The sequence below is a fragment of the Geotrypetes seraphini genome, chromosome 16 (genome assembly GCF_902459505.1).
Source record: "Geotrypetes seraphini chromosome 16, aGeoSer1.1, whole genome shotgun sequence".
NCBI classification, from domain to species: Eukaryota; Metazoa; Chordata; class Amphibia; order Gymnophiona; family Dermophiidae; genus Geotrypetes; species Geotrypetes seraphini.
The window spans coordinates 54174852-54202727 of NC_047099.1; the positions used below are offsets into that span (position 1 = coordinate 54174852).

The 27876-nt window shown below is 45.2% G+C and overlaps 1 protein-coding gene across 2 annotated transcripts in view; it reads left to right on the forward strand.

Annotated features, from left to right (window-relative positions):
- The first annotated feature begins 687 nt into the window (after positions 1-687).
- Positions 688-27876, forward strand: part of RGL2 (ral guanine nucleotide dissociation stimulator like 2) — a 69399-nt gene continuing 42210 nt past the window's right edge. The window contains exons 1-4 of one of the 2 annotated variants that reach the window (XM_033924822.1): positions 688-1935; positions 5764-5868; positions 6289-6482; positions 11501-11572. In XM_033924822.1, coding sequence (XP_033780713.1) covers positions 1822-1935; positions 5764-5868; positions 6289-6482; positions 11501-11572 — 485 coding nt within the window. In that variant the 5' untranslated portion in view covers positions 688-1821. Of the gene's footprint in view, positions 1936-5028; positions 5389-5763; positions 5869-6288; positions 6483-11500; positions 11573-27876 lie in introns of those variants that run through there. The other variant, XM_033924823.1, reaches the window with a different exon arrangement.

A 27876-nucleotide genomic window follows, 5' to 3' on the forward strand; every position in this document is an offset into this window, starting at 1 on the left:
CCTGTTCTCGTCGTCTTCTCCATGGTGACCGCTAAAGGTTTCACCTTAGACGTAGGCCCTGCATATATTACCCGAGTCACCTTTCTCAGGGCCTCTGGGCTCCACACTTCTGCCTATGACTCTTATAACTTCAGAGAGCCTGGACTTCTGATGGGCCCTTTTGAGTTCAGAGCTTTCTCAAGAGCTCTGGACTCTTGCCAGTGACCTATATGATTTTAGAGCCACTGCTGGATCTTGAAAGGGAGCTCTGGAATGAGAGGGCATAGGATGAAGTTAAGAGGTGATAAGCTCCAGAGTAATCTGGTAAATGTGTGGAACAGTCTCCCGGTAGAGGTGGTGGAGACAGAGACTGTCTGAACTCAAGAGAGCCTGGGATAGGCACGTGGGATCTCTTAGAGAGAGAAAGAGATAATGGTTACTGTGGATGGGCAGACTGGATGGGCCATTTGGCCTTTATCTGCCGTCATGTTTCTATGTTGTGTAATAGCAAATATTCATTAAATATAGTTTTGCATCCTTTTGGCCAATGTCATCCTGAGTTGAGGGGGGGGAAGCAGGAACCCTTCCTTCCTTCCTGGCTGTAGAAACAACTCCGGAAACCTGTATCCGGGCCTCAGGAAGCTAAGCATACACAAACTGGGAGCTTGCTCAAAACCAGCAGCTCTAAGTGACTTCTACCCAACTACCCTCCTCGGCATCCTGCCCTTTCTGCTTCAGACGTCTCAGATCCCACCTAAGAGCGAGACCTTGAGAGAAAGCCAGCAGGAAAGGGATCGGAGAGACCGCCGGGACAGACCGCTGCGAGGAATTGGAGAGACAGTGCAGGTGGCCCAGAGAAACTTCCAGCATGGAAGCAGAGACTGCCAAAAGGTAGAAGTTGTGTGTGACGACTGGGAATCAACTAGACAGAGAAAGCGTGTGAGAGACCTCCAGGAGAGACAACGAGAAATCAGTAAGAGAGAGACTACATGTGACCCAGAGAGACTTCCAGCGTGGAAGCAGTGGTGTAAAAGTTGTGTGTGACAGCTGGGAGTGGGTTGGAGAGAGACAAAATCTATGAGAGGCTTCCAGGACACAACAGCAAGAAATCAGTCAATGAGAAAGAGACTGCGTGGAACCCAGAGAGACTTCCAGCATGGAAGCAGCGACTGCCAAAAGGTAGAAGTTGAATCAGCTGGAGAGATCTCCAGAACAGACAACAGTGGGGAAGCAATAATGGTCAGTGCATAAGAAGAAGGGAGTGTGTGACGGAGAGGAGGAGGAACCTTGAGGAGAAACTCGGGCCCTTCCTCTCAAGCCCTCAGGGCTGCTGTTCCTATGGCTATACTGCTGTCCTCTTTGGCTCTATCGCTCCAGATTACCAGTCTGTCCTCCGCCCAGTTTTCAAACAGTGCAGAGAAGGGTTATTTATGTATTTCATTTCCTATATAAAGCCCGAGAGCTACTGAAGCGGTGTACATTTGTTCTGAGTTTGTCCCAAGGCAGTAGAGAGTTAAGTGACTTGCACGAGATCGTGAGGGGGGGGGGTTGATCTTTGAACTGCTGGGGCCCTTGGCATGCGAGATCTGTCGAGCCTGGCCTGGATTTCTGCTCTGCTGTGTCCATTTGGCTGTGATGCGTCAGGTCGGTGATATGCAGGACCTGTGGCATGTGGAGTTTGGGGATCTCTTGCTCCGTGGCCGGCGGTTCCTGTGAATCTCTGGATCCCTGGGGCTCGTTTTCCATTCCTCTTCCCGCCTTTGGGGATGGGCACGTGGACCTGAGCTCGACCTGGTCCTTTTGGATAGAACAGGAACCCCCTTTTGAACCTGGGCCGCCACAATGATGCTTCATGGAAAACGCCAGCTTCTGGAGAGGGCCAGAACGGAGCCGGGAGTCATCCTCTGTGCGTACCGTTTGCGAAGCCAGTGCTGCCCTGAGACGGAACAAGCAGAGGTCTGTATATATATATATGCTATCTATATATGTGTGTGCCCACAGATTCACATGCGTACACTGGAGTTTGCAGTCAATATGTGCGAACACTGGAGTTTGCAGTCAATATGTGCGCACACTGGAGTTTGCAGTTTAGGAAATGTGCGTAGAACCCGCAGAGCTCACGAATGTGACCCAATTTCACGAGTTTGTATGCGTTATTGGAGCCCTTGGCCTGCTTGCTTGTGACCCCCGAATTAGTGAATGTGCGTTTCACCGGGGAATGATGTCCTGCTAGGACAAGCAGGATGAGTCAGCCACATATGGGTGACTCCCTAGCCGAGGGATGTACCGACTGGACCTGCGCCTTAGCGCTCTGTGCATCCCTCGCCTGGCTGTGGAGGCCGAGCCGGGCAGGGTAATCAGGTGAAGTTGTGGAAACAAGGTTTTAGATAAAGTGCTGTGTTAACTGCCATATGTGGCTGACTATCCTGCTGTCCATGGAGAACCTACGTTACAGGTAAGTAACTACACTTTTCACCGGGGAATGATGTCCTGCCTGCAAGTAAGTCTCGGTGTAGGTGCAGGACTGCCGACAGTTGAGAGATGGTACCTCTTGGCCTATTCGGTCATTCTACACCCAAGTGATTTAGGGGGCTTTGCATGACTGGCCAGTATTTAGTACTGCAAGTCAGCTGCTGGCCAGTCCTGTAACGGAGCATGTGACTGCCGGACATCAGACTGACCACTAGCCTCCCCTTAAAAGAAACTTTTGTTCTCCCCCAGTCAGCTGTCTCCCACCCACTTGCTTCTCTCTGCTCCAGTCCCCTCCTCTCCCTCTTTGGGTAATGAAGATATTTGTTCAATTCTCTGACTCCCCTGCTTGGTGCTTTTCCTTTAGTGAGACACACAGACCACAGTGGGATCTTATAGTAGGTTTGTAAATTGGCTCCAGATTTGCCCAGCAGGGTTAATCCAGTCCTGGGTTTACCCCATTGCATGCAGGGACTTGTAGTTCTTATTTTTTGGGGAAAAGACTACAGGTCCCTGCATGCAATGGGCTAAACCCAGGATTGGATCAAATATGCCTGTCCTCCTCCCCACTCCTCCACTGAGCAAATTTGAAGCCAGTTACTGCTGCATGGTTTACATTGAATGGTGCTGAGGGTGGAGGGGAGTGGCTGAGGAAGGTGAAGAAACTGAGTTGAGGACCCCACAGGTGACCAGCTTAAGGCAGGAGCCAGGTGAGTGGCTTCAAGCACTGAAGGTCAAAGGTGCCAAAAGTTGTCTCATTGACTCACCTTTCATTCACAATGATGAGAGCGTGTGGCTTTGCTCTTGGCAAACTTGGCACGGGGGACAGATTAAAGATTCATCAAGCCCAGTACCCTGTTTTCAGGAGTGGCCAATCCAGGTCACAAGTACCTGACAAGATCCCAAGTAAAACAGATTTTATGCTGCTTAACCTAGGAATAAGCAGTGCATTTCCCCAAGCCATCTCAATAATGGCATATGGACTTCTCTTGTAGGAAATGATCTAAGCCTTTTTTAAACCCTGCTAAGCTAACTAATTCCACCACGTTCTCCAGCAATGAATTCCAGAGTTTAATTACACATTGTGTGAAGAAATATTTTCTCTGGATTGTTTTAAATCTACTGCTTAGTAGCTTCATCTCATTCCCCTAGTCCTAGTATTTTTGGAATGAGTGAACAAGCGATTCACATCTACCCTTTCCACTCAGTATTTTATAGACCTCATCATATCATCCCCGAGCCATCTCTTCTCCAAGCTGAAGAGCCCTAGTCGCTTTAGCTTTTCCTCATAGAGAAGTCGTCCCATCCCTTTTATCATTTTCGTCACCCTTCTTTGTATCTTTTCTAATTCCGCTATATCTTTTTTGAGACACGGTGACCAGAATTGCACACAGTATTGGAGGTGCGGCCGTACCATAGAGCGATATAAAGGCATTAGAACATTTTTCATCTGTTTTTCCATTCCTTTCCTGACAATTCCTAACCTGTTTGCTGTCTTAGCCGCTGCAGCCGCACATTGAGCTGAGGGTTTCAACGTCTCTTTAATGATGACGCCTAAATCCTTTTCCTGGGTGGTGATTCCTAATGTGGAACCCTGCCTGCATCACAATCTCTTGAGACGACCCTAGGGCTGGGGGGGGGTCGGGGGGGGTGCTGCTGTGTAAGATGACGAAGCCGAGGACTCCATTAGGACCGGAGTTGGACATACTGGGGCCCAGGGCAGAAATTTGCAAAGGTGCCTGCCAGCAGTCTGGGGGGCAGTTTATGGGCAGACTCGGGGTCTCTGGCATAGGGGTCTGAGACAAGCATCCTCCTAATGCCGGCCCTGTCCGCCTGTCTTGTGTTGATGTGGTTCTTTGTGCCTGACTGCCTGAAAGGGAACTCTGTGGGTATAACCACACCGCCTGGTGTTACAAAGCAGGAAGCAGAGCTGACAAAACCGGTTTTGCCTGTGAATTGTTTTTCCTGTTTCTTGCAAGCAGACAGAGGGCCCTGACGCAGACTGATTAAAAGCAAGCTCCCCCCTCCTCTACTGGAAAGAGGGACAGGTTATTGATGACCAGGCCTCCTGATACCTTGTGCAGAGGTGGGGTGAGAGGCACAGAGCATCTTAGGGCCGGAGAGAGAAGCTTCGGGGCCAAGTCTCATTCCCCTCTTCCTGCTGGTGTGGCTCCTTACATAGTTATCTCCTAGGAAGGGGGGAATGAGAGGGAGAGAGGGGTACTAACAGTTCAGAGGGAGAAGGAAAAAGGGGAGAAAGAGAGGGGGCCAATTTGTAGGGGGGAGGGTGGGCACTGAAAGTCTCTTGGAAGGAAGAGGAGATAGAGGGAGATGGGCAACTTGTAGGGGGAGGGATGGGGACAGGAGGAAACTGGCAAGTTGAAGAGAGGAAGAATAGACTTAAGAATTTATAGAGAGGGAGGAAGGGGTATTAATAGTTTGTAAGGAGGGAGGGATAGAAGGGAGGATGGGGCATGAAGGGAATTGACATCTTGTAGGGAGGGAGGGTGAGTAGTAACTGTGGAGGGGGGTTGGCCTTGAGAGTTTGCAGGGAGGGGGAGGGAAGATGGGAGAGGCGGGAAGCATTGACAGCTTCTGGGGAGAGAAAAAGGACCAGGGGGGTATTTAGAGCTTGAAAGGGGAGCCAAGAAGAGAGGACAAGTGGGGAGAAAGAAAACGTGAAGGGATGGCAGACTGGGTGAGGAGAGAGGGGCAGGAAGACAGCTTGAAGAGAGAGAAGCAGGGGTGAATTAGAGACCTCAGCGTTGTACGGAAGGGAGAGAGTTCAAGTCAAAGAGGGAAGAGTCTGCTTCTTCTTCAGTCCCCAGGTCGTGACCCTCCCCCCAGCAGATGAAGGTGTTCTCTGGGCTTGGGGGCTGTTTGTACGCTGGGCCTGAAGGGCAGCTATCCCGCAGTACCTGGTACTGTTTACCAGCAAAGGTGAGTAATACTGGCGGAGCCCTGGGGGCTGGGATTCCTTGTATTGGATCAGTACCGGAATTATGGTGACAGGTCAAATGCGCGCAAGACAATAGCGCGGCAGACAAAAATGCAAAGACAACTCAGCGCAAAGACAATAGCGCGCAAGACAATTGAGCGCAAGGATAACTCAGTGCAATGACACCTTGTGGTCCATATTGGACACGGGATGCCAGGCTTGATGGACGTTTGGGCCGACCAACATGGTCTTACAAACGTAACAAGCCATCTGTTTTGTAACAGCCTCTAGGATCCAGCAGCAGATGGAAAGAGAGACAGGATGTTAAGTGAGGGGGGGTCTTACCCCTGATGCCTCTTTCTCCTTTTCTCTTTCAGGCTCCACTATGTTTAACAGAGGAATCAGCAGACGGTGCAATTTTCACTGTGGCGACTCGTCAGATCCCCCCGGCGCAGACGGCTTCTGCTGGGAGGTCCCCTGGGGTGAGTATGGAGAGAGGAACAGTCTTCAAGCTGATCCCAAAACAATGGGAGCCCTAGTCATCCCCAGAGACCCCAGGGCACAAGGAGCTGCAGGCTGACTCTGTTCTTCCAAGCTCCCTACCCCTTCCCTCAATTAGAGACCAACTCCCCACACCTGACTTCCCCATGAACCCTTAATCCCAGGTCAGAAGGACGTGCACCTTCGATGTCACTCAGACTCAACTGAGATTTAAGGTGTCCCATTCCACGTGTCTCAGCTCTCAGGAGTTGGGACTCAGCTCAGATTCAAGCTGTCCCATTCCGTGCGTGTCTCAGCTCGGACTCAGCTAAGATTCAAGGTGTCCCATTCCACGTGTGTGTCTTTTGTCTTTCTCTCTCTGATAGAGTGCAGCTCTCACATATTGGGTCTATCTTTCATAGGAGGAGAACACTGCGTCTGTCGGTTCTCAAGGCACAGCTCAGATTCGGGCATTGAAAGCAGGGACAACACAAGCTCTGGTGCTTCATCTCCTGGATGCTTTCGGACTTGGGGATAACTTTTACGTGCCTGCGTTCCTAGCCACTTATCGTACCTTCACCTCGGCAGAGACCGTTCTGCGGCTGCTTCTGGACAGGTGAGAGACAGGCGCATATACCTGGGGACAGTCCTCCAGCTGTTTCTGGTCAGGTGAGAATATAATGGGGAATAGAGACTTTTAAGCTGGGAGGGCACGGGTGTGAGCTCTTCCGAGACAGTCCTGCAGTGGCTTTGGAGAGGCGAGAACGATCCCCAGTGAGAGGGGTAGGGAGAGGCTGATAAGATGATTGACTTATATGCGTTAAGAAGTAGCAGTCAGCAGCCCCAAAAAGTTTCATGTTCTTCTCTTTTCCTTTTTTTCCTGTTCTAGAACAAATAGGAATTTTGTGCACTTAGGGGTCCTTTTACGCAGGTCTTTTCTATGAACGAAGGCCGCTAGCACCATGCCCGGAAATTGTCCGATTTTCTTATTTCCAGAATTAAGGGCCACACGTCCAAAAACCAGGTGGAAAAAATGTCCATTTTCGAACCCAAAAAAGATGTCTCTTTTTTTTTTTTTTTTTGCCATTATAAAAAAAATAAAAAAGCATCCAAATTAAAATCATCCAAAACAAGTCATTTGCATGTAGGAGGGGGCCAGTATTTTTAATGAACTAGCCACACAGATGTGCCATTAGAGCAGTGGGATACCCTTGGTGGCACTGCTGTGACCTCTTTTTTTAATTCTTTATTCATTTTAAAACTGACAAACAAGTGATGAATATTAAAACATTACATTACTAATAAAATATACAGCACTTGACATTCTTATACATATAATCCATTAAAGTAGAAATTATAACCCTTTCCCCCACCCAACAATTCTTCAACAGAAATCCAAATCATTAAATAAAAATATTAATCATCCAATTCCCCCTCTCCCCCCAATAAAATACATGTATCCATTATTACAATAATTCTCTAATGGCCCCCAGATCTTTATAAAGTTGTTATAATTGTTTTAACTGCTGTGAACTTCACATTAAGGGTGCCAGGTACATATTTATTTATTTAAAATTCTCGTAACCCGCAGTTTCCATACGATAACATTCATAAGAAAATCTTAAAAAGTGCAAAAAAAAAAAAATCTAAATTGAGTAATACACTAATTCATATTCGCTACATATTCACTGCCTCACAAATGAAAAATGGACCCATTCAGGTAGGGTTACCAGACGTCTGGATTTCCTCCTTTTCGAGGACCTGTCCGGGGGTTCGGACGGCTTTTCAAAACCCGGCACTTTTTTCCGGGTTTTAAAAAGCCTCTAAATCGCGTCGGGCAAGAGGAAATCTGTCATTCTTTCTGTCTGTGTCTCTCCCTGGCCCCCTGTCTCTCTATCTTTATTTCTAACTCTATCCTCTACCCTCAATCCTGCATGTGCCCTTTTTTCTTTCTCCTCTCCACTTCCTTCCAACGTCTGCTCCCCCTGTCCCTCAGACTTCCATTCAGTGTCTGTCTCCCTCTCTCTACCCCTTCCATCTACTGTTCACCCTCTGTCTTGCCCCTTCCATTCACTGCTCTCTCTTCTCTTTCCATCCAGGTTTCGCCCTCTCTCTCTCTCTGTTCCATATGACATCTCCTCCTTCCTTTCCCCCTTCCTTTTCCCTTGGTCTGGCATACTTTCCTCCTTCCCTCCATGCCATACTAACATAGTAACATAGTAGATGACGGCAGATAAAGACCCGAATGGTCCATCCAGTCTGCCCAACCTGCCATGTCTTCTTCCCTCCAAGCCATTCTCTCCCACTCTGCTCCCTTTCCTCCTTGAACTTCATCGGACAGCAGCAGCATTCACAATTCATTGCTTTTGCCGGCTTCAGGTCTTCCTCTCTGGCGGGACCTTAGGCAGGACCTGCCAGAGAGGAAGGCCTGAAGCCGGCAACATCAGTGAATTGTAAACGCTGCTGCTGCCTGAAGCACCCGAGGCAGACGCTTCTCTACCCTCCCAGCCCAACCCCCGGTGACTCTCTTATGTCTCTCTCCCATGCGACATGACCTTAACAAACCTCCCTCCAGCGTTGGCAGCCACAGCACGCTAAACAGGCTGCTTTGCAGCTTTCTCCTGCAGTTGAGTCCCTCTGTCGCGTCACTGATGACGTCACCAGCAGGAGACTCACCGGCAGGAGAAAGCCGCGAAGCAGCCTGTTTAGTATGCTGCGGCTGCCAACGCTGGAGGGAGGTTTGTGCCGGTATGTGGCTGTGAGTTCGGGTGATTTCGGGCCTCCTACGATCCCCGTCTTTGTAGAGCAGGGAATTCAGCGCTGGTGGCGAGTCCTGCCGGCGAGTGTAGGTAGGTGTAAGGCTGGGGACTCGCGCATGCGCACTCCTGCGGCTACGGATCATGGAAGCACGCAGATAGGAGTGCGCATGCGCGGCTAGGGTTTTATTATATAGGATTCACTCAGTTAAAATTATTAACATACGGTGGCAAGTCATTTTTTCTGACACAGCCCCTCAAACATGGAATTCCCTCCCTATTTATTTAAGGGAAGAACACAATTTGGATAAATTTAAGAGCAAATTAAAAAGCTTTCTTTTTAAGGATGCATTTAATAATTAGAAAGCCTGTCTAGGAGTCTCATTTCAAGTTTTTTTCCCATAATTGTCTTATCTACTATCAACAATTTGTATTTCTTTTCTCACTCTCTCCTCTTGTTTTAAATATGTTTGCAAGATTTGGTTTTTCGTTTGTTTTGTTATCCCCTAAAATTTTGTAATTTTATTGATGTGTACATTGCTTAGAATTTTGAATAAGCGATTAATCACATTTAGAATAAACTTGAAACTTGATATTTGGGGAGGTGGGAAGGAGAAGGGCTCAGTGACCACTGGGGTGAGTGTGTGGGAGCCATATTTTCATCCCTTCAGTGGTCATCTGAGCAGTTTGGGTACTCTTTGACCCTTATTCATTTTTAAAACAGACCTGGAAATTAAAGCAACCAAATACTCAATACAGACCTCAATCAAAATCCTGGGAGTGCTGATAGACAGATGCTGCACAATGCAGACTCAAATCAACAAAACTACCAAAAAGCATTTTTCACAATGCGCAACCTAAGAAAAATAAGAAAATTCTTTGACATAAGAACATAAGAAACGCCTTCACCGGATCAGACCTAGGTCCATCTAGTCCGGTGATCCGCACACGCGGAGGCCCATTTAGGTGCTCCTTGTTGGAGACCCGGATTTCCCGTATCCCTCGATATGATTTGCAAGAAGGTGTGCATCCAACTTGCGCTTGAAACCCTGAACAGAAGTCTCCGCCACCAGCTCCTCCGGGAGAGCATTCCAAGCGCCCACCACTCGCTGTGTGAAACAGAACTTCCTGACATTTGTCCTGAACCTGCTGCCACTCAGTTTCAGGCTATGTCCTCTTGTCCGTGTCACATCTGAAAATGTCAGTAATGCTGCTTCCTGGTCTATTTTGTCAAATCCTTTTAATATTTTAAAAGTCTCTATCAAATCCCCTCGCAGTCTTCTCTTCTCGAGGGTGAACAGTCCCAGTTTTCTGAGGCGTTCTTTGTAGCTCAAATTCTCCATATCTTTGACTAGTTTCGTGGCTCGCCTCTGCACCCTCTCCAGCAGAGTTATATCCTTCTTAAGGTATGGAGACCAGTGTTGGAGACAGTATTCTAAGTGTGGTCTGACCATTGCTCTGTAAAGTGGCATTATGACGTCCTCCGATCTACTCGTGATCCCCTTCTTAATCATGCCCAACATCCTGTTTGCTTTCTTCGCCGCCGCCGCACATTGAGCCGATGGCTTTAGGGTTCTGTCTATCAGTACCCCCAAAGAACAATATAGGATCATAGTTCAATCCCTTGTACTAGGACTTGTAGACTACTGCAATATCCTCTATCGACCATGCCCCACAAACATGATCAAACAACTAAAGACCGTTCAGAATACAGCTCTCAGACTAATCTATTCTCTCGGAAAATTGGACCACATCACCAATGCCTACCTAGACTCACATTGGCTACCGATTTGAGCTAGGATTCAATTCAAACTATACAGTCTACTCTTCAAAGTAATTTACGGTACTGCACCTGCCTATCTAAACAATCGCCAAAATCGTAACCTTCCACCCAGAACAAGGAAAACACAGACCCCATTCTCCTACCCACCACTCAAAGGCACTCATCGCAAAAAGCTATATGATAACCTCCTAGCAACGCAAGCAGCAAAACTTGAACCCTCCATCTCCAAATTGTTAACCACAACATCTGACCTCAAAGCATTCCATAAAGAAATCAAAACACTTCTATTCAAAAAGTATATTCAATCTACTTAATCTCCCCCTCCTCCTATCCCCTCTATAACTTTCCCAAGTACAGCCCACTCCCTAGTACCATATCTTCAATCGTCCCAAAAATGTAACCGGAAACCCAAGTAATCAACCTGAAACCTAATATCGCCTACCGAAACCAGCTATCTACCAATGTAAGGAAGCCGGATATTTCCAATGTAATGTAATCTGAATCCTCAATTTGTAACCAGAAATTTTCCAATGTAATGCATCCTCCTGGAAATGTCCAGCTCTCTTTTAATGTAATCCGCTTTGAATCGCAAGGTACAAGGGGAATAGAAATCACTAATGTAATGTATTGTAACTAGCCCAAAATGTCCAAATTATACCCTGGGAACCCCAAAAATGGACTTCTGGCTATGCTTCTGACCTGTAACCCTCAGGTTGCCCATGATACAGATATGTTGCAAACGGCACTTCCAGGGAGGTTCAGGGCTTTTCCAAGCTAGAGTTAATACAAATCGTACACTGTGGGATTTGAAAATTTTTTTTGCTATACTGAGCCCTAGAGCAGATTTATTAAACAGAATTTGATCACTTCAACATGGCATTTTCACTTAGCGCGAAAGCTTTGAGAAAACTGTGAACCGCCTAGAACTTTTTGGGTGTTGGCGGTAAAGAAAAATAAAGTTATTCTTATTATTTTGGTCAGCAATAACAGCCCAGTCCTGTTAAGAAGGCTGGCTGATGTTGGTAAGCGAGACAGACGGATTTGAACAGATAAAATATTCTCTGAATATAGATTAATTTTTTTTTTTTTTTTAAGGTTGGAAAATGAGAAATCGGAGCGACACGAGACGAGGAACTCCGTGCAGGGGAAGAAACGAGATCTTCACAGGTGAGTGAGAGTATGCCGACAGGAAGAGAGGAAAGAAATTCACAGGTGGCTGGGACTTACCGTTAAAAGACTGTGGGCTCCTTTCACTAGTGCGTGCAATTTATCACGTGTATAAAACTACTAGAATAGCTTAGTAAAAGGAGCCCTGTGTTTTTCATACATGGCTTTACTTTACTGCTACGTAATGTATAGAAATTAACCCACTGTTATGACTCTCCAGGTCTTGGTACATCTGAGAAGTGTAACTGAAGTTTCAGCCATTGTGCTGTAGTTTTCTTCAGGGGGTTTTGTAAAGTCTGCAGTTTGTCTTTATATGAGGGTTTATAGAATCTGATTGGTTGGGGTTTGAGGCGAGTGGTTTAATTGGAGCACTTCTTATGAGTCTGGAAAGTAGGGTAATTTGTTGGTATAATTTAAACTCGGGAAGATTTCAGCAGTAAATTGAGGTGGGGAATTTCCTGCCCAAATCTCCTGCTTTCCTGACTTTAAATTGTGCCAACAAATTTTCCTGCGTTCCAGAATGGAAAAACTATTCCGATGAAATTGCTCAAACCCATCAGATTTGAGAAACCACTATAGAAAGACCCTGAAGAAAGCCACAGCACAATGGCTGAAATGTCGATTCCAATTGCTCGGACGCAACAAGCCCCAGAGAGTTGCAACAGTGATGACTCCAGCTGCTGAGGCCTACGAAAACATATGGAAATGAGGCCCTGCACTGAGTCTCTGCACATGGCTGCTGCTTCTCTCCACATTAACCACAGGCTGCTCCTGGGTGCATGGAGGTGGACAGAAGAAGGCGATTGAACTTCACAGTGGAAAACAAGTCTCTTTGTAATTTGGAAATCGCATTGAAGTCCTATTAGGTATACGGATTAGCGATTCATAAATATTAATGTAATTTAATGCAATATCAGGTTCTCGCCACACGTCATTGACGAATCTGAAAAGAGGCTCCTCCCCCTTATATAAGTGCCCCACTAATAGTAGAACTACAATTTTTGGGAGTTATTATGAAAAGCAGGAAAAGATATCACTGGTATGATCCTAAAAATAAATTCTGACCAGCAGCAACTCGGCGTTTCCTGGGTCATAAAAAATGGGTGAAATTCAGGGAAGTGGAACTGAGATGTTGAGGAGATATGAACGGGTCACTTGGTTTCCAAACGAAGAGAACGCTAGCCATCTCTTGAGGAAACACCAGGAAGCAACAGTGAAATGACAGTTGACGATGAGATGGCGTCATTGCCCGAGCTTTTGTCATTCAGGGCAGAACTGAGTGGTGAAATCTTGTGAGAGTACGATGAGCAGGAACTGCAGCCATTGAGTGGGGAGCTCTCCATCTCCAGGTGGGCCTGGTACCTAGTCGGAAGCAAAGTTCTGTTGCGACTGTGTGTTGTAAGGCAAAGGAACCAACACACACTGAAGATGTGACGAAGACTGACCAGTATAAAATACCAAATGACCATCTTTTCACACCAAGAAAGGATGCTGATGCTGTTCAAACCAAATGAGTATTTTAATCTAATCTCTAAGTTTATTAAAAACTAGCTGATCACCTGGCGTTGCCCAGGACTTTAATTGGCATTGGGAGTGTCATTATTCATCTCAGCGAGACCAAAAACTATGGATTGGATACTAATCTTTCATATGCTGTAGCCTGGCCTCAAGCTGCTGTACTGTCTCTGAAGCTCTAGATATAGCAGCTCTCTTGCGCAGCGTCGCAAGTCTTGTATTCCTGTCCTCAGAAGTTTCTTATCTACACTGTTGTTTCATTTTTTTAGCCTTTGATTGCATTTGGCCAATTGCCTTACGTTTCCTTGGAGGGATTGTTAAAGCAACATCTACAGATATTGCTGTAACAATGCCTCCAAGGAAACGTTCTTACAGCAATATCTAGAGGCATTGTTACAGCAAGGTTACCAACTTCCCCACCCCCACAGTATTTTTCCCCAATAGTAAGTCATATGTATACCAAGTTTGGTTGAAATTTCTCTATGCGTTTCAGACAGGACTGTCTGAGCGACCCTGAAAACTATGGATTACACACTAATATCTGTAGTTTTTGATAATTTTTACGTCACCCCATTCCTGCCCCGACAGTATTTTTTCCCAAATAGTAAGTGATATGTATACCAAGTTTAGCTGAAATCTGTCCATGCGTTTTAGAGTTATGCTGGAACATCATCTCAGCGAGCCCGAAAACTCCGGTAGACAGTAAAATCTATCTTTTTCAATAATTTTTACATGTCACCCCTTTCCCACCCCACAGTATTTTTTTCCAGATAGTAAGTGATATGTATACCAAGTTTGGTTGAAATCTGTCCATGCGTTTCAGTTATATTGGAACATACATACATACACATATGAATTTTGTGATTATTATACCTGTAGTCTGAGGAATGACCACAGGAGGACAGCACTGAGCTATTAAATATAGTTATCTCTAAGGTAATGGCGCCCTCGTGTGGCACTATCCAGAATAGCACCTATAGATCTAAGATTTGAAATTCAGCATAAAATTTCTTTATATGCATTTTATTTCTTTATATATTTCTTTGGTTATTTAGCTCATCCTCCCAAAAGAGACCAGAATGGGTTACAGATCAGCATACGTAGTATAATTAAATAACTACATAGCACAAACAGATACTTTTACAAAGGTTGATGTTAATTTTCCTGGTAACAGCATTGTAGACTCATTCAGGTAACGATTTAGAAGTCAAAGTCCATAATTGCAGTCCAGTTCAGGTGCAACTGTAAAAGATTTTACTGCTTTTATGAAGTTTGATCATTTTTAAAAAGTTAAGGAATCGTGAACATCTTAATTTTTAGCAGCAAGAATGGCCCTCTCTGGAAAGCCATGGATTAGACACTAATATCTGTATTAGACACTAATATCAGTATTTTTTCCAGCTAGCAAGTCATATATATACCAAGTTTGGTTGAAATTGCTCCATGCATTTGAGAGTTATGATGGATCGTACATACATACACATACGACGCTCTTCCAGTCCGAGTATTGTTCATTTATCCCCACTCTGTTTCCTATGCTCCAGCCAGTTTTTAATCCACGTATTTCACCCTCGATTCCATGGCTCGCAATTTTCTGAAGTAGTCGTTTATGTGGAACCTTATCGAACGCCTTCTGAAAATCCAGATATGCAATGTCGACCTGGTCGCCCTTGTCTATCTGCCTATTTATTCCCTCGAAGAAGGGCAGCAAGTTCGTCAAACAAAATCAAGTACCTTTGCTAAAGATCTTATTACACTATACCAAAAAGGTTCAAGGCGATTTACATTCAAGGAGGCCGTAAAATCTACAGGAAAATACAAAAGCAATCACTAATTAAAATATCATTATAACATGAATATTACAACAAATCATATAAAAAAAGTTTTCAAATGTTTATGAAACCTTAAGTAATTGATATCAGTCCTAATATAAGTAAGGAGTAACATGTAGGATTTGAACCCCTAATTACTTGAATGTTAAGTAGGGGCATTTATTCTCTGAGCCACCAGCAGCTTCTGAGAGTTGGCCTTTCTCTACATAATCTTATCTATTCTGCAGCGTGCTTAAGCCCAAAAGAGGACAAGGGGAAGTTCTGAAAAGTTCATTGTGTGAAAGCCTTGTTGGCCCAGTGGTTGGGTGCGGGTTTAGTAACAGAAGAGGTGTGAGTTCCACTCCCACTGTCTCCACTTGAAGAGACGCAGGTAGTTTTAGTGAAATTTGGGCCTTTTTTCATAGGAAAAAAGCAGCATAACCCTGGCTGGTGGTGGCTCATCCGCAATTATTGAGTTTTTACCAAATATACTCAGTGCACAGGTCTATCTGACCTCTAACCCCATCCACCCACACCACTTACCTGCTCTAGCCATCCTAGCTCTGGCTAAGCTAGACTAGAACCCACAACCATATGTGATCAAAGCACCTCAGTTTTGGAGACCGTATCTGGCGAAAGACGTAAGAAGACTTGAGGCGGTCCAGAGGAGGGCGACGAAAATGATAGGAGGCTTGCGCCAGAAGACGTATGAGGAGAGACTGGAAGCCCTGAATATGTATACCCTAGAGGAAAGGAGAGACAGGGGAGATATGATTCAGACGTTCAAATACTTAAAGGGTATTAACGTAGAACAAAATCTTTTCCAGAGAAAGGAAAATGGTAAAACCAGAGGACATAATTTGAGGTTGAGGGGTGGTAGATTCAGGGGCAATGTTAGGAAATTCTACTTTACGGAGAGGGTGGTGGATGCCTGGAATGCGCTCCCGGGAGAGGTGGTGGAGAGTAAAACTGTGACTGAGTTCAAAGAAGCGTGGGATGAACACAGAAGATTTAGAATCAGAAAATAATATTAAAGATTGAACTAGGCCAGTTACTGGGCAGACTTGTACGGTCTGTGTCTGTGTATGGCCGTTTGGAGGAGGATGGGCAGGGGAGGGCTTCAATGGCTGGGAGGGTGTAGATGGGCTGGAGTAAGTCTTAACAGAGATTTCGGCAGTTGGAACCCAAGCACAGTACCGGGTAAAGCTTTGGATTCTCGCCCAGAAATAGCTAAGAAGAAAAAAAAAAAAAAATTTAAATTGAATCAGGTTGGGCAGACTGGATGGACCATTCGGGTCTTTATCTGCCGTCATCTACTATGTTACTATGTTACCAGTCAGCCAGATACTAAAGGCCTTTTTTTTGGACCCTTTATCCTTTCCTTCTTGGACTCAACTATAAAATTGGTGGGTTTTAAACCCAGGACCTCTACACCATGGGGCTACTCAATTTTCTCTGAACCACCAGGCAGCTAGGTGCTAAGGATTTGCTTTTTCTTCCCTTTATATCTCTCCTTCCTGGACAGCTATAAAAGAGGTGGGCATGGGGACTCAACCCCAGGACCTCTGCAACATGGAGGACTACACACTTTCCTCTGAGCTACCAGGCAGTTGCTATAGTTATGCTTTTTCTTCCTTTATTACCTCTCATTCCTGAACTCAGCTGTAAAACAGGTGCAATTGAGGGATTTGAACCCAGGATTTCTGTAACAAGAAGCAGAGTCTTGGCCCTCTGAGCCACCAGTCAGACAGTTACTGCCTAGTTTCTTTTTCTTCCCTTTATACCTCTCGTTCCTGAACTCTGCTATAAAAGAAGTGGGCATGTGGGACACCAGCTTTAAACAACCTAGTGTGTTAAATGTTGGTTTGTAGGTGACTGAGAAAATAAGGGAACTTGCAGCCCAACCAGAGGCACAGACTGAACCAGGAAAACACTTCAGGACATATTGAGGGTGTGGAGACAGTCCTAAACCTGTTGAGTTTAGAGACTGTCTTGATAGAGGATGTAAGGAAAAATGTCCTAATCCCCTGAGTTTATAGTCCTACCCCCTGGTGTATTGTACAAATTCCCAGTAAGAAGGGGGAGGTTAATTAAAAAAAAAACAAAAAAAACCCCTTTAATATTCCCCCCTGAGTGTCCTCATTTCTGCTCCATTCTTGAATTCACTTCAAGTTTTCAGAGCTGTCAGTGAAACTCATTAACTGGTTCCAGTTCCAGGTCCTGAATGGTTGAGATATTTCAGATGGAGGAGCTGGAATTTTAGTCTCAAGAGGAAGGAGATTCCCACTTCCTGCCCTTTGGACAGAGCTGTCAAATTACCCCGGTCCGGGAAGAAGACTTGCTGAACTTAAGTCCCAAGACACTGTGGGATTTGTAGTTCCTAATCCTAGCTGTTGAAATCAGTGCAGCAGGTCCCATGATGCAACAGGATCAGGCCAGAAATCCAGGCCAGGCCCAAAATCTCCCTCCTGGAACTGGGTATCTTAGAAATTCTGTTATGATGAGTTTGGTTGCAAGGATGTCAAACTGCCATACTAGAGGGTCAGAATACAGTCAGGTTTTCAGGAGATCCTTATCACTACTACTGTATTCTGAGTTCTATAGTTACTACACAGTGAATAAGCTTGATTATATTTGCACTGAAATAGATCTCCTGCAGAATCATTAGGGAAATCCTGAAAATGTGGCTAGTTTGTTGCCTTCCAGGACTGCAGTTTGACACCCCTAAAATCTCGCCTTGGCTTCCAGAGCCAGGTTAACTGTTAATTAAGGGGCAATCAGGGCTGCTGAAAGCTCCACAGGAGACACATGGAGCAGGGCAGGAAGGAAATGCTACTGTATCCTAGTGACTGATGCATATTCAGGATATCCTGAAACCCTGACACCCCTGGAACAGAGCTTCCGAGATACCCAGTTCTGGATTTTATTCTGACCTTATCCTGGTGCATTATGGGATTTGCAGCACTGATTGCAAAGAAACCCAGGATTTACCAACAAGCTTTCTTGGAACAGGGTAACTTGGCCGCTCTGGCCTAAGGGCAGGAAGTAGGAAATGCATTCCCTCTCCTTTCTATCCTGAGAGCAAATTTCCATCTCCTCCACCTTACCTGCAGCTCAAATCTCTGATCTGTTCAGGACCTGGAACCCAATGGGTAGGGTTACTGTATGGCTCCAGAAAAAGGAGGACGGATTGAGACATCCGGGTTTTACTTCCACCGAACGCAATGAGGACAGATAGAGACATCTGGGCTTTATTTCTATGAAAAGCAATGGAAGTAAAACCCGGATGTTTCAATCCGTCCTCCTTTTTCTGGAGCCATACGATAACCCTACTAATGGGACTCCAGTTAATGAGTTTGACTAGACAGCAAGGCTCTTGAATTCAAAGAAGTGGGGAGGTTTTCATATAGGAGAACATTAAGAGACTTTCAGGGAGAATTGGTGTAGTAAGACCAAGAAAGCAGTTAAAATACTTCCCTTAAAACCTCTAGAAAGAGTACAGGGAAGATATTTCTAAACCCCCTGAGGTTAGAGAGTGTAAGGGAGACCATCTCCCTTATACTCTCTAGGCTCAGGAAGTCTAAGAGAGACGTTTTCACATCCTCTATTATGCCTTTAAGTCTTTTCCTGGTTCAGTCTATGCTTCTGATTGAGGTCCCTTATTTTCTCAGTATCAGCCCTGTATCAGTCACCTACAAACCAACATTTAAACGTTTAACACACCAGGTTTAGGGAGCTAAAGTTGAGCAGTTTAAAACTGGGGTGAGGGTACTCCACCCTCTTTGCACTTATTGCCTCCATGAAAGAGTTATTTGAGAGGGAGAAAAGGCTGTCTAGTAATCCTAGGTGGCTCAGTAGAGGCTGGTTGGGTTTCCTAGTAAAAAGCTTCTGGGCTCAAATCCCTCTGTGGGTAGAGTGCTGCTATTATCCTACTGTGCTTAGGAGAGAGAGAAAAATAGAATTAACTTTTAGTGAGTGAATGGTGGCTCAGAAAGCAAAGACTTTGCTTATTGTTACAGAGGTTCTGGGTTCAAATCCTTCAATTCCACAGCTGAGACCAGGAAGGAGAGGTATAAAGGGAAGAAAAATCAGGCCTATAGTAATTGCCTGACAGGTAGCTCAAAGGAAAGTATGTAGTCCTCTAATTGGAGAGGTCCTGGGTTTGACTCCCACATACCTACCTGTTTTATAGCTGAGTCAAGAAAGGAGAGATATAAAGGGAAGAAAAATCAGCCATGCAGTAACTGTCTGGTAGCTCAGAGGAAAGTATGTAGCCCTCTAGTTGGAGAGGTCCTGGGTTTAACTCTTACATACCCACCTGTTTTATATTTGAGTCCAGGAAGGAGAGGTATAAAGGGAAGAAAACTCAGGTGTGCAATAACTGCCTGACTAGTAGCTCAGAGGAAAGTACATAGCCTCCCAGTTAAAGAGGTCCTGGGTTTGACTCCCACATACTCACCTCTTTTATATCTAAGTCCAGAAAGGAGAGGTATAAAGGGAAGAAAAATCAAGCACACAGTATCTGCCTGACTGGTAGCTCAGAGGAAGCTATGTAGTCCCCAGCTGGAGAGGTCCGGGGTTTGACTCCCACATATCCACTTGTTTTATATCTAAGTCCAGGAAGGAGAGGTATAAAGGGAAGAAAAATCAGGCATACAATAATTGCCTGACTGGTAGCTCAGAGGAAAGTTTGTAGCCCTCTAGTTGGAGAGGTCCTGGGTTTGACTCCCACATACTCACCTCTTTTATATCTAAGTCCAGAAAGGAGAGGTATAAAGGGAAGAAAAATCAAGCACACAGTATCTGCCTGACTGGTAGCTCAGAGGAAGCTATGTAGTCCCCAGCTGGAGAGGTCCCGGGTTTGACTCCCACATATCCACTTGTTTTATATCTAAGTCCAGGAAGGAGAGGTATAAAGGGAAGAAAAATCAGGCATGCAATAATTGCCTGACTGGTAGCTCAGAGGAAAGTATGTAGCTCTCTAGTTGGAGAGGTCCTGGGTTTGACTCCCACATACTCACCTCTTTTATATCTAAGTCCAGAAGGGAGAGGTATAAAGGGAAGAAAAATCAAGCACACAGTATCTGCCTGACTGGTAGCTCATAGGAAAGTGTATAGTCCCCAGTTGGGAGGTTCTGGGATTGACTCCCACCTACCCACCTGTTTTATATCTGAGTCTATGAAGGAAAGGTATAAAGGGAAGAAAAATCAGGCATACAGAACTGCCCGACTGGTAGCGAAGAGGAAAGTGTGCAGCCTCCATGTTATAAAGGGCAAGGGTTTGAATCCCATATTCCCACCAGTTTTACAACTGAGTCCAAGAAGGAAAGGTATAAAGGGACAAGAACGTAAGCACGCGATAAATGGCTGACTGGTGTTTTCCTATAGTTATGGAATTATTTTTCTTATCTTTGTTATTTATTTATTGTAAAAAGCTTTGGCCTATATTTTGATAAAGGGGTCTAGGAAAAGCTAAAACTGTAAACTGATCAGGACATGTGCTGAGAGTGGAGGAAGAATAGGAAGGGGTTACTGGCTGGGAAAAGGAAGGCAGGAGTTGGCAGAAAGGAGCTGTAAGGGGAAGAGAAAGTGTAGTTACTTACCTGTAACGTAGGTTCTCTGTGGACAGCAGCTTAAGTGTTGTTGGGATATCACTCATATGTGGCTGACTCATCTTGCTTGTTCTAGGAGAAGATGGGTGATGGGGACAGAGGATGAGAGCTGTGAGTTAGAGATAGAGGGAGCAAGGAAGGGGTGAAAGGATTATTGCTTAGGAGCCAGAATGGTGAGTTTTCAGGCTGCTATTAACAAGGGAATTTATTCCAGGCATAGAAGGCAGCTAGATGAAAGGAAAGAAGTCAGGAATTGGCAGTGGAGACTTATCTGAGGAATGGAGTTCTCTGGGAGGTGTATAAGGAGAGAGAAGTGAGGAGAGATAGAGGGACAGCAACATTCTGGCTCCTAAGCAATAATTCCTTCCAGTTCCCTTTACCCCTTCCTTGCTCCCTCTATCTCTAACTCACAGCTCCCATCCTCTGACCCCATTACCCAGCTTCTCTTAAATCTCCTTTCTGCCAACTCCTGCCTTCCTTTTCCCAGCCAGTAACCCCTTCCTATTCTTCCTCCACTTCCAGCGCAGTTTACAATAAATAAATAACAAAGATAAGAAAAATAATTCCATAACTATAGAAAAACATTCAGCTATACCTTCAAGGGGACTCAGGCATAGAGAAGTCACCCAGCCCTTCTCCCCCATCTGTTTCTTGCAGCATTCTCACTCCCAGTGGATGAATTCATCACGCCTCACCTCTTCTTGTTTGCAGACTTCTCTCTCCTGGGAAATAACCTCTTGTGATTTATTTACCCCCTTCCTTTTGCACCCCCAGCCTCTGCCCCCATCTTACAACTGTCTCCTCGCTCCCTTTTCTTCCTCTCCCCCCTCACCTCTTCTTTTCTGTTCCTTCCAGCATTTCCCACTCCTGGGCAATGATCCCCCTTCCATTCACTTACCCCATTGGCAGCCGCAGGCAGGAAGTGCCTTATCCTTGCTTCCAGTAGCTCTCGATTCCAATAGGCTATAAAAGGAGGAGGGAGCAGTCACTAGGAGACAGAAGCACTTCCTTCCTGCCCTGCTCCATGTGGCTCATGTGGAGCCTTCAGCAGCCCTGATTGCTCAGGCTGATTAAGTTAGTTAACCTGGCCCTGGAAGCAGAGGTGAGATTTTAGGAGTGTCAAACTGCAGTCCTGGAAGGGAGCAAACTAGCCAGGATTCCAGGATATTCATATCTATTTTTGTATGCAAATATACTCAAGCTTATTTACTAAGGATATCCTGAAACCCTGACAGGGACACAGCCTTCCAGTATTGCAGTTTGACACCCCTGGCTAACCAACTCCTTATTACAGAGTTTCCAAGATATCCATTTCCAGGAGGGAGATTTTGGGCCTGGCCTGGATTTCTGACCCTATGGGACCTGCAGTACTGATTTAGGATCAGGAACTACAAGTCCCACAATGCCTTGGGACATAAATTCAAAACCAGGACTTGCCAACAAGTCTTCCTGGAACTGGGTAACTTTACAGCTCTCTTGTAAGGGTAGGAAGCAGGAAATGCGTTTCCTCGCCTTTAATTCCAGCTCCTCTACTTCAAATCTCTCATCTGTTCAAGACCTGGGCCTGAGACTCCAGCTAATGAGTTTGACTAGACAACACAGCTCTGAAAACAAACTTGAAGTGAGATCAGGATACTAGGGAGGTTTACATCTGATGGACGGAAACAATAAAGAGACTTGGGGATACAATATATACTCAGGGGATTAGGACACTTTATTAATAGGGTTACATATGGTTCCAGAAAAAGGAGGACTGTTTGAGTCATCTGGGTTTTACTTCCATTGCTTTCAATGGAAGTAAAACCTAGATGTCTCAATTTGTCCTCCTTACTTCTATTGCTTTCAATGGTAGTAAAACCTGGATGCCTTAATCCGTCCTCCTTTTTCTGGAGCCATATGGTAACCCTAGCCTACACTTTTATCATTCACACTAGCTCCATCTATACTTCTGGTTCTGGTAAAGGTTCCCTAGTTTTCTAAGTACCCGCCCTATATCAGTCACTTATAAACTACAATGAAGATATTTAACACACCAGGTTTAGGGAGCTGAGATTGGGTTGTTAAGGCTGGCCTGAGGGCAGCCAACCCTTTTCAATTCTACTTGTGGATAACTGGTGACTCACAGGAAAGTGGTCTCTCCCTGTATCAGAGAGTTCCTGGGTTAAAATCTGTCATAGCATCTATGGTACAGCTGAGTCCAGGAAGGAGAGATAGAAAGGAAGAAAAATCAGCCATGCAGTAACTACCTGACTGGTAGCTTAGAGGAAAGTGTGTAGCTCCCTTGTTGGAGAGGTCCTGGGTTTGAATCCCACATGCTCATGTGTTTTATAGCTGGGTCCTGGAAGGAGAGGTATAAAGGGAAGAAAAGTCAGACATGCAGTAACTACCTGACTGGTAGCTCAGAGGAAAGTATGTAGCTCCCTTGTTGGAGAGGACCTGGGTTTGAATCCCATATACCCACCTTTTTATATCTAAGTCCAGGAAGGAGAGGTATAAAGGGAATAAAAGTCAGACATGCAGTAACTACCTGACTGGTAGCTCAGAGGAAAGTATGTAGCTCCCTTGTTGGAGAGGACCTGGGTTTGAATCCCACATACCCACCTTTTTATATCTAAGTCCAGGAAGGAGAGGTATAAAGGGAAGAAAAATCAAGCATTCAGTAACAACCTGACTGGTAGCTCAGAGGAAAGTGTGTAGCTCCCTTGTTGGAGAGGTCCTGGGTTTGACTCCCACATACCCACCTTTTTATATCTAAGTCCAGGAAGGAGAGGTATAAAGGGAAGAAAAATCAAGCATTCAGTAACTGCCTGACTGGTAGCTCAGAGGAAAGTATGTAGCCCTCTAGTTGGAGAGGTCCTGGGTTTGACTCTCACATACCCACCTCTTTTATAGCTGAGACCAGGAAGGAGAGGTATACAGGGAAGAAAAATCACAATGTAATAACTGCCTGACTGGTAGCTCAGAGGAAAGTATGTAACTCTCTAGTTGGAGAGGTCCTTGGTTTGACTCCCACATACCCATCTGTTTTATATCTGAGTCCAGGAAGGAGAGGTATAAAGGGAAGGAAAATCAGGCATGTAGTAACTACCTGACTGGTAGCTAAAAGGAAAGTATGTAGCCCCCCAGTTAAAGAGGTCCTGGGTTTGACTCCCACATACTCACCTCTTTTATATCTAAGTCCAGAAAGGAGAGGTATAAAGGGAAGAAAAATCAAGCACACAGTATCTGCCTGACTGGTAGCTCAGAGGAAAGTGTATAGTCCCCAGTTGGGAGGTTCTGGGATTGACTCCCACCTACCCACCTGTTTTATATCTGAGTCTATGAAGGAAAGGTATAAAGGGAAGAAAAATCAGGCATACAGAACTGCCCGACTGGTAGCGAAGAGGAAAGTGTGCAGCCTCCATGTTATAAAGGGCAAGGGTTTGAATCCCATATTCCCACCAGTTTTACAACTGAGTCCAAGAAGGAAAGGTATAAAGGGACAAAAAAGTAAGCACGCGATAAATGGCTGACTGGTGTTTTCCTATAGTTATGGAATTATTTTTCTTATCTTTGTTATTTATTTATTGTAAAAAACTTTGGCCTATATTTTGATAAAGGGGTCTAGGAAAAGCTAAAACTGTAAACTGATCAGGACATGTGCTGGGAGTAGAGGAAGAATAGGAAGGGGTTACTGGCTGGGAAAAGGAAGGCAGGAGTTGGCAGAAAGGAGCTGTAAGGGGAAGAGAAAGTGTAGTTACTTACCTGTAACGTAGGTTCTCTGTGGACAGCAGCTTAAGTGTTGTTGGGATATCACTCATATGTGGCTGACTCATCTTGCTTGTTCTAGGAGAAGATGGGTGATGGGGACAGAGGATGAGAGCTGTGAGTTAGAGATAGAGGGAGCAAGGAAGGGGTGAAAGGATTATTGCTTAGGAGCCAGAATGGTGAGTTTTCAGGCTGCTATTAACAAGGGAATTTATTCCAGGCATAGAAGGCAGCTAGATGAAAGGAAAGAAGTCAGGAATTGGCAGTGGAGACTTATCTGAGGAATGGAGTTCTCTGGGAGGTGTATAAGGAGAGAGAAGTGAGGAGAGATAGAGGGACAGCAACATTCTGGCTCCTAAGCAATAATCCATTCCAGTTCCCTTTACCCCTTCCTTGCTCCCTCTATCTCTAACTCACAGCTCCCATCCTCTGTCCCCATCACCCAGCTTCTCTTCTCCTTACAGCTCCTTTCTGCCAACTCCTGCCTTCCTTTTCCCAGCCAGTAACCCCTTCCTATTCTTCCTCCACTCCCAGCGCATGTCCTGATCAATTTACAGTTTTAGCATTTGCTAGACCCCTTTATCAAAATAAAGGTCAGAGCTGTTTACAATAAACAAAGATAAGAAAAAAAATTTCATAACTATAAGAAAACATTCAGCTATACTTTCAAGGGGACTCAGGCATAGAGAAGTCACCCAGCCCTTCTCCCCCTTCTGTTTCTTGCAGCATTCTCACATCCAGGCAGTGATCCCTTCCTAACTCCTCTAAACCTCTCCCAGTGGATGAATTCATCACACCTCACCTCTTCTTTTTTGCAGACTTCTCTCTCCTGTGAAATAACCTCTTGTGATTCATTTACCCCCTTCCTATTGCACCCCCAGCCTCTGCCCCCACATACCTGGTTGCACATTTCAACTTGGACTGCCCCTGCAGACCTACACGCAGAGTTCACATGTTCACCCATCCATCAATAAAGGCCTGCCGATAAAAAGATACCTGGACAGAACACTTGCTTTCCAAGCAGGCCAAATGAACAACTGGCTGCTTCCTCCTATCTAAGTTTTAGAAAACTTGTAAAAACAAACTTGTTCAACCAATTTGAATCCTAATTGCTCCCTTTGCCCATTCGCTTTACTCCATCTGAATTTTACCACGTTCTCTCATTTCCGCTCTGCTCTTGGCCTTCTGGAATTGCCCCACTCTTGCTGTTTGTAGCAGGCTCCTGCTCTCTTTTTCCTGTATCTGCTTCATATACTTTAATACCTTCTTTGTACCTATCTTCGCTGATTGTCCAGCTCCTCTTATTGTGAACTGCCTCGAACTACTATGGCTTTGGCGGTATATAAGAATAAAATTATTATTATTATTACAGCTGCCGCCTCTCTCCCTTCTCTTCCTCTCCCCCTCACCTCTTCCTTTTTGCAGACTTCTCTCTCCTGGGAAATAACCTCTTGCGCTTCACTTACCCTCTTCCTATTGCATCCCCAGCCTCTGCCCCCAACTTACAGCTGCCACCTCTCTCCCTTCTCTTCCTCTCCCCCTCACCTCTTCTTTTCTGTTCCTTCCAGCTTTTCCCTGCACAGTTCCCTCTCCTGGGAAATAATCTCTTGTGATTCACTTACCCCCTTCCTATTGCATCCCCAGCCTCTGCCCCCATCTTACAGCTGCCGCTTCTCTCCCTTCTCTTCCTCTCCCCCTCACCTCTTCCTTTTTGCAGACTTCTCTCTCCTGGGAAATAACCTCTTGCGCTTCACTTACCCTCTTCCTATTGCATCCCCAGCCTCTGCCCCCAACTTACAGCTGCCACCTCTCTCCCTTCTCTTCCTCTCCCCCTCACCTCTTCTTTTCTGTTCCTTCCAGCTTTTCCCTCTCCTGGGCAATGATCCTCCTTCCATTTACTTACCCCATTGACAGCTGCAGGCAGGAAGTGCCTTATCCTTGCTTCCAGTAGCTCTCGCTTCCAATAGGCTATAAAAGGAGGTGGGAGCAGTCACTAGGAGACAGAAGCACTTCCTTCCTGCCCTGCTCCATGTGTCTCCTGTGGAGCTTGCTCTCAGCAGCCCTGATTGCCCAGGCTGAGTAATAGTTAACCTGGCCCTGGAAGCAGAGGTGAGATTTGTAGGGATGTCAAACTACAGTCTGGGAAGGTCACAAACTAGGCAGGATTCCAAGATATCCCTAATGATTCTGCAGGTGATTTATTTCAATGTAAATATAATCAAGCTTGTTCACTAAGGATATCTTGAAACCTTGAGATGTTCCTGGCCCTCTGCTATTGTAGTTTGACACTCCTGGAATCAAGCTCCTTAAAACAGAGTTTCCAAAATGCCCATTTCCAGGAGGGAGACTTTGGGCCTGGCCTGGATTTCTGACCCTATGGGACCTGCAGTACTGATTTGGGATCAGGAACTACAAGTCCCAGAATGCCTTGGGACATAAGTTCAAAACCAGGACTTGCCAAGAAGTCTTCCTAGAACTGGATAACTGTTTAAATTTTAAATCCAAATCACGAAATGAGAGGTAGAAGAGGGAGAAAAATGAATAGCATTATATGAAGTAGTCTATGGTTGGGTTCTTGCTCAGTACCCAAAGGTCTTTGGATGCAGAAGTATAAGGAGGAGAAAACGTGATCCAATCTTCATCAGTCCAGTGGTGGATTAGTGGAAAGGTTTGTTGCTGTCCACCAAAAAGTCCTAGTTTCAACTCCCATGACAGGATGTTTTGATTTTAAATCCACATCAAGGAAGGAGAAGTATAAGAGGGAGAAAAGTGAGGCACCCTTCATCAATCCAGTGGTGGACTAGAGGAAAGGTTTGTTACCTTCCACCAAAGAGTCCTGGGTTCAACTCCCATGACAGGATGTTTGAATTTTGTGACAGGATGTTTGAATTTTAAATCCAAATCAAAGCAAGAAAGGTATAAAGGGAAGAAACCGAAAACACCTAGAGTCTGGCTGACTGGTGGCTCAGTGGTTAAAGGACTTGGATCCAATATAGGAAATCACGGTTCAAGTCTGGCTCAGTCAGAAGCAAGGTGAGACCAGAGTAGGTAGATTGGAGGGGTTAGACAGACCAGATAGGTTGAAGGGAGTTAGACTGGGAGGAGGGGGATAGAGAGGGTGGGTTGAAGGAGGGGATAGGTAGACCTGTAATCCAAGTTTTTTGCATGAAACCTAATTACCATACAAGCCATCAGCAGCTGGGGATTGTGCTAATTTTTACTATGAAAATAGATTAAATTTGAGTAAAACTTAATCTATTTTTACTATGAAAATAGATTAAATTTGAGTAAAACTACCCTCTTCTCCTCACTTGGAGCAATATCAGCCATCTACTCTTTAGCTGAGACTTGACCCCTCAACCTCCTGTTACTGACCTCTTTGCAAGAGCCACCAGCAGAATGGGGATTATGCTACTTTTGACAATGAAAAATGGACTAAATTTGAGTAAAATTATATTCTTCTTCTCTTCTTCTATCAACCCCTTCTCCTTGAACCCTCAACCTCCTGTTACTACCCTCTTCTCTTGGAGCAGTATCAGCCCTACTCCTTAGCTGAGGATTGAACCCTCAACCTCCTGCTACTAACCCAGCACTCAACCCTTGAGCCAGCCAGGCTTTC